Raw genomic sequence first — 7,500 nt, forward strand, 5'->3', positions numbered from 1 at the left:
TAAACTACTGGACCGATCTTTATGAAATTTGACATGAGAGTTCCTGGGTATGAAATCCCCGAACGTTTTTTTCCTTTTTTTGATAAATGTCTTTGATGACGTCATATCCGGCTTTTCGTGAAAGTTGAGGCGGCACTGTCACGCCCTCATTTTTCAACCAAATTGGTTGAAATTTTGGTCAAGTAATCTTCGACGAAGCCCGGACTTCGGTATTGCATTTCAGCTTGGTGGCTTAAAAATTAATTAATGACTTTGGTCATTAAAAATCTAAAAATTGTAAAAATAATTAAAAATTTATAAAACGATCCAAATTTACGTTTATCTTATTCTCCATCATTTGCTGATTCCAAAAACATATAAATATGTTATATTCGGATTAAAAACAAGCTCTGAAAATTAAATATATAAAAATTATTATCAAAATTAAATTGTCCAAATCAATTTAAAAACACTTTCATCTTATTCCTTGTCGCTTCCTGATTCCAAAAACATATAGATATGATATGTTTGGATTAAAAACACGCTCAGAAAGTTAAAACAAAGAGAGGTACAGAAAAGCGTGCTATCCTTCTTAGTGCAACTACTACCCCGCTCTTCTTGTCAATTTCACTGCCTTTGCCATGAGCGGTGGACTGACGATGCTACGAGTATACGGTCTTGCTGAAAAATGGCATTGCGTTCAGTTTCATTCTGTGAGTTCGACAGCTACTTGACTAAATATTGTATTTTCGCCTTACGCGACTTGTTTCTCTCTCATTTGGTCAATCCGTTTCTTCTCAATCTACTTCAGTATTCACTCCTCCTACCCCTCCTATCTTATCCTGCTTTTAGTATTACGCTCCTTCTCTCTTTCTAATCCTCTTTCTACCTCCTCCTCTTCTCCTTCCATTTGACAAGGGATTCCGCCTGCTCTAGATCGTTAAGTTCTCTTGAATGAGATGGGAGTAGCTGAGAACATCCCCTCAAACTGGAAAAGGAGGGTCTTTTTTCCCCTCTCCTTTGGTGTACTAAACCCAGATCCCCTGCATGCGAAGGAGACCTCAAGCGAAGAAGAAAGATTACTCTCCGTCTCTAGAGTTCTGTCCCTTGCTGAAAGGGCCGCAACTCCTGCTGGTTGTCTTAGCACCGTGATGTGAGCTCCCTTGTGCAAAGATCACCTTGTCTGGTGTGCGTGACCTGTGTTCAGAACTTTTTAAATACCCCGCATACCCGGCCACCCGTTATGTCACCCCGGTGCTGGCTGTTCTCCCAACACCTTTTGCAGATGAAAGAGCGGGAATCAAGCTCATCAAACAAAATCTTCGGCTTGCGGAAGTTGTCTTTTTTCATAAAGCAAAGGGAAGGTCTCCTCGAGTTGAAAGTTTCAACCCAGGGGTGGGTCTTTTCAGCGGATCTGCAAAATCCCGCGGATTTAAAACCCTAAATCCGCGTGATAAGCTTGTATTCTATGCGGGTCTTTTTTTCTTCTTTTTACATTTAGTCAAGTTTTGACTAAATGTTTTAACATGGAGGGGGGAATCGAGACGAGGGTCGTGGTGTATGTGTGTGTGTGTGTGTGTCTGTCTGTCTGTGTGTGTGTGTAGAGCGATTCAGACTAAACTACTGGGCCGATCTTTATGAAATTTGACATGAGAGTTCCTGGGTATGATATCCCCGGACGTTTTTTTCATTTTTTCGATAAATACCTTTGATGACGTCATATCCGGCTTTTTGTAAAAGTTGAGGCGGCATTGTCACACCCTCATTTTTCAATCAAATTGATTGAAATTTTGGCAAAGCAATCTTCGACGAAGCCCGGGGTTTGGTATTGCATTTCAGCTTGGTGGCTTAAAAACTAATGAGTGAGTTTGGTCATTAAAAATCGGAAACTTGTAATTAAAATTATTTTTTTATTAAACGATCCAAAAACAATTTCATCTTATTCTTCGTCATTTTCTGATTCCAAAAACATATACATATGTTATATTTGGATTAAAAACAAGCTCTGAAAATTAAAAATATAAAAATTATGATCACAATTAAATTTCCGAAATCGTTTTAAAAACTATTTCATCTTATTCCTTGTCGGTTCCTGATTCCAAAAACATATAGATATGATATGTTTGGATTAAAAACACGCTCAGAAAGTTAAAACGAAGAGAGGTACAGTAAAGCGTGCTATGAAGCACAGCGCAATCGCTACCGCGCCAAACAGGCTCGTCACTTTCACTGCCTTTTGCACTAGCGGCGGACTACGTTCAGTTTCATTCTGTGAGTTCCACAGCTTGACTAAATGTAGTAATTTCGCCTTACGCGACTTGTTTACATTTAGTCAAGTTTTGACTAAATGTTTTAACATAGAGGGGGAATCGAGACGAGGGTCGTGGTGTATGTGTGTGTGTGTGTGTGTGCGTGTGTGTGTGTAGAGCAGGCTCGTCAGTTTCACTCTGTTATGCACAAGCGGCGGACTACGGTCATTGTGAAAAAATGCAGTGCGTTCAGTTTGGTTTAAACATAAGTTTATTTTAACAAAGGTTACAATCATGACATGTATACAAAGTTCACAGAAACAGCAACAAGCTAGAAGCTTATAGTGGTGTTCCTGCATGACAGTACAACATAAGGCGGTAACGGCTGAAAAATTTGTCTCAATAAACCAAATCTATTAATAACGTAATGTTCAGTTTCATTCTGTGAGTTCCACAGCTTGACTAAATGTAGTAATTTCGCCTTACGCGACTTGTGGTCACTTGTTCTTTGATAAGAAGTACCCTTTGATTGATGAACTACGGTGCAAGCAGGAAGAGCTTATACACGAATGTTTTGTCATAGTGCACCAGATAGCATACATTCTAATGTAGATTTTCACATTCTTCTCGGGTACCATGCCCCAGTACGCCCTCAGAGGGAGATTTCCTCTTCTTTTGATCCTGACAGAGTCCCACCCCTGCAAACAAAACAACAACACTCGTAAACAAGCATTCTTATGGAGCTTCTCCCCAGCTGGAACGAGGTACTTACAGCATCCCACGATGGTGTGTATTGACTGAATCACACATTACAGATACCTTCTCTCTCGTTTGAAAGGATCGTGTAAACCACTACATATCTGACCAGGCTTTTACGTGGGATAACAGCATTCGTACACTTGGACACATACAAACAAAATCTACTTATATCCTGGCTGCTAGCTTCCAGTGCAGAGTGGTAAATGTTCTGTTGAATTGATTTTGCTCATCAAGATGGTGGCAGTAACCAAGGTAGTTCAGCAACAAACAAAAAACAAAAACAAAAAACAATAGCAACCTTGCACAGATATGAAAGAAGACATGCAGGAGATGTTTGTTATGTGAACAAGGGGAAAAATGCTCTTATCTTATGAAAAAAGCTTGGCCAGATCCGTCCAAGCTTTTCTGGAGATAAGATGTTTGACATGTGAACAAGTGGAAAGATGCTCTTATTCGATGAAAAAGCTTTGGTGGATCAGTGGTGGTCCACTTGTCTGCTTACACGGGAAAGCTCCGGGAGAACATGTTTGTCTCATGAAAAGACTTTTTTTTGCCGGCAAGAAAAGGTCATTAAGAGAAACAACTTGTTTCATTTACTTTTTTTGTAATTATGCGTCACAAACGCATCCTTTAAGAGTTTAAAAAGTGTTAAGACACGTGCCAAGGCTGCCTTTTCTTCATTATATAACACCGCCGCAAAAGGAGACAAGGGCGTGTGCTTAAACCTAGCACCCGTCGCATAACAACCTATTCTTTTCAGACAACTGTTTTTGTTCACTTCACACCTGCTTGAGTTGCACCACACACCTCTGTTTTGCAACCCGTTAAGAGTCCTTGTTTCGCTGGTGATTAAAGAGAGGAAAGCAAACAAGGAATACAAACAGCTTAGTGCTAAACAAAGGTGCTAAACCTTTTGTCAAGTTTGGCGGATACTTTCAGAAAGGTGCTAAGCCTTTGTTAAGTTTGCCAGATCAAAACATTCCTGTGAATATTGGGTCTGATTGTTCTTCGGTTTGAAGAAAGAGTTGAGAGAGAGGTTAGTCAACAGATGGTAAAAGTCTCGAACTGCTTCAAAACGTCGACATAACGTTGGTCGCGAAAGCTGTTGGCCAACGAAGCTGCTAGTTGACAAACTGTGGTCGAAAAGAAGGTTTAATTTAGCCGATAAAACAATTATGGTACAAAACAATCTTGTCAAAAAAACATTTCTGGCTGTTTGTTTGGGTCACTGAAGAGTCACTGAAGACTTGAAATGCTTGCTTTTTCATTTGAACCTTCATGTCTTCAACATTCTTTATAACAAATACTGGACCTGCTTTTATGATAGTCTTCAAAAAAATACTCTCTGTTTATCATGCATACACTTCGACAAATCCGTTACGTTTAATTTTGCCCAGCTTGTAAGGTAAAAGCTTCAGAAATTGAAAGAAGCAATACCTTTGCAGTGCAGAAGTAGATGATTTTCATGATGATGATGATGATGATGATAATGATGATGATGATGATGATGATGATGATGATGATGATGATGATGATGATGATGATGCTTGAAAGGTAAAAGCTTCAGAAATTGAAAGAAGCTATACCTTTGCAGTGCAGAAGTTTATGATTTTCATGATGATGGTGATGATGATGATGATAAAGACGACGACATCGACGACGACTACGCTATAAATCTAATGGGGATAAACATAGGTAAACCATAATTTACGATCTCGTTTAAAATTATTCTGACATCGACTGACATTTCTTGTATGGATTGTTGAATTGTGTGTGTGCAGGGCAACAGTGATAGAGCAGTCCGACCTGTGGTACAAAGACGAAGGAGGCCTCACCAAGGTCATCTGCGCAGAATGTAAGTTCACAACCTTTCTTCTATATTTGTTCCATCTCCTACAAAGAGAAAGAAAATAGTTTACAGCTCAACAATCTTCTTTGCGTTAGTAGCAGGCCAGTTTTTGCTACAGAGCAGTTGTTGCTGCATTTTGCGCAAGGAAAAACCAGGATGTTCTTCACAAACTACAACCTGGATGAAAAAGCTATGAAACCGGCACGTGTTCAGGCTAATTTCAGGCGTGCGCCAGCGTCACTTTGACTGCTTCTCATTAACACCAATGCCAGTTGAACAAAAGCACTGGCTGATGTAACAACACTTTTGCAAATGGGATAGTACACGTACATTACTATTTCCATTCTGAAGGTAAAGATTCACCTTCTCTCAACCATTGACCATTGCGGAAAGCAAAATACGATGAGAAAATCAAGTAACCAGATACCTCTTCATTCAGTATGTACAGACAGATTGTTTTCTCCCATGGGAAAAAAACTACTTTTAACTGTACACAGACCAGACGCTGACGAAGTCTGTCGCGACGAGCATTGTTGCTAAGGGTTACTGGGTGCTAGTCTCGTGGGTATAAAAGCACACGCCCATTCAACGTCAGTTCGATGTGCACCATGTTCGTAAAAAACGCCGTGTGATCCGTGTCCTTGTTGGCGAATGACACGTGCTCCATCAAACAGGTGGACAGCGGTTAGCGCTACATATGGACAGGCCAGTGAAAAATGAAGGACCCCCGCAACTAGCTTCTGTAAGATACATTTCTTCCCATCTAAACCGTCTCGTAAACCACCACAGGTCCAGGCGTTTTCGTGAGATAAGAGCAAACTTCCTTTGGACACATAAAACAAATCAACAATCTGGCTGCTGTCTGTGGACAGTGGGAGTTTTGTGCTGAATTCATTTCGTACTTGACACCTGTGTCCATCCACAAAATTGATTCAACCAAAAATGATCGCTCTGCACAGGATACAACCAGGCTGTTGAATGTTGGTAGGTGGCCAAGCGGAAAGAAGCTCTTATCCCATGTATAATCCGGGACAGATTGGCGGTAGTTTTGACGATGCTCACGCCTAAAGGAACTTATCTTTTGACCGCATCGAAACGACACCCAAGGTGTTTGTCCAAGTGAGCAGATTTTTTGGTGCAATATCCAATTTACTAGTGCCACAGTTTTTGCTTTTGATGCATGTCTTTCATGAAAAATGATGGGGAAAACAGGTTTCCTTTGTTTTGATGTATTTTTGTCTTGCATTACCTTTTCTTCCAGTCGACCTTGAACCCAAAGAAAATTTGACCTCTCCAGTAAATTCGACCTTTGAAGACCTTCCAGCACCTGCCAGCAACGGTCAGTCGACTTCCCAGCCTCGCTTAGACCGACCGTGCATGATTAATGTTGTCATTAACACGACCAATTCATTATTTGTATATCCACTCCGCCTTCGTTTAAAATGCGTTTAACACATTCCTTTCCATGTGGACCTCAATATACGTTGCAGTAGTTGAGTTTAGTGTGTAACAAGAACGTCATTATATTCTCCGATTATTAACCAAGTGAGGCCAGTGTGGCAGTAACAAGATCAAATGAATCAGAAAAGTAGACACTCTAAATACATAAACCGTTGGTTAGAGTTACGCGGAACCAGTGGCATGGCGGATGGGCAACAAGACAACTAAGGACTGGGTGGCCGAGTGGTAACGCACTTGCGCTCGGAAGCGAGAGGTTGCGAGTTCGACCCTGGGTCAGGGCGTTAGCAATTTTCTCCCCCCTTTCCTAACCTAGGTGGTGGGTTCAAGTGCTAGTCTTTCGGATGAGACGAAAAACCGAGGTCCCTTCGTGTACACTACATTGGGGTGTGCACGTTAAAGATCCCACGATTGACAAAAGGGTCTTTCCTGGCAAAATTGTATAGGCATAGATAAAAAAAAATGTCCACCAAAATACCCGTGTGACTTGGAATAATAGGCCGTGAAAAGTAGAATATGCGCCGAAATGGCTGCGATCTGCTGGTCGATGTGAATGCGTGATGTATTGTGTAAAAAATTCCATCTCACACGGCATAAATAGATCCCTGCGCCTTGAGTCCGAGTCTGAAGATACGCGCGCGATATAAGACTTCATATAACTAAAATCATTGAACAAAGAAGTCATTTTCATCCTCATTTGATCTTGTACGATGGTTATTTTATCTTTGACGCTTCGCCTTTTTGTTTTGTATCTTCATTTTTAACACTTTCAGTTTCTTGAAAGCAACCTGCATGCGATGTCGTAACTCGACCGGCTTATAATAGATGATACTCATATTTGTGCATTTGATGTTTTATTGTTCAGATGCTGTGATTTGTGTAAACATTCGTGTCCAATTTCTTATTTCGCATGCAATATTATTAGCATTCGTTTGCAATGCATTGTTACGTGTTGTCTTTTCATCATCCAGTAGTATAGAATGTTGCGTCCCGTCTTGAGCTAATATGTTAACAATGGATATACATAGCAACAAGAAAATATCCCAGCATAAAAAATAATTCGAATGTTAACATTTCAGCTTTTGTTTCATATACAACATACCAGTTAAAAACGCATGCATTGTGCTTGCTTGAAATGATTTAACACGTGTGACCTTTGTATAAGCTATAGATGTTTCTGAGTTTTAGAACTGTCTTTAGAACTGT

The 7,500-nt window shown here is 40.3% G+C and overlaps 1 protein-coding gene across 3 annotated transcripts in view; it reads left to right on the top strand.

The window, feature by feature from the left end:
- Positions 1 to 7,500, top strand: part of LOC138962255 (spondin-1-like) — a 196,869-nt gene that overhangs the window by 135,891 nt on the left and 53,478 nt on the right. For 2 of the 3 annotated variants that reach the window (XM_070333996.1, XM_070333995.1), the window contains exons 4-5: positions 4,769 to 4,842; positions 6,098 to 6,175. In XM_070333996.1, coding sequence (XP_070190097.1) covers positions 4,769 to 4,842; positions 6,098 to 6,175 — 152 coding nt within the window. The remainder of the gene's footprint in view (positions 1 to 4,768; positions 4,843 to 6,097; positions 6,176 to 7,500) is intronic. The other variant, XM_070333997.1, reaches the window with a different exon arrangement.

The sequence above is a fragment of the Littorina saxatilis genome, linkage group LG3 (genome assembly GCF_037325665.1).
Source record: "Littorina saxatilis isolate snail1 linkage group LG3, US_GU_Lsax_2.0, whole genome shotgun sequence".
NCBI lineage: Eukaryota > Metazoa > Mollusca > Gastropoda > Littorinimorpha > Littorinidae > Littorina > Littorina saxatilis.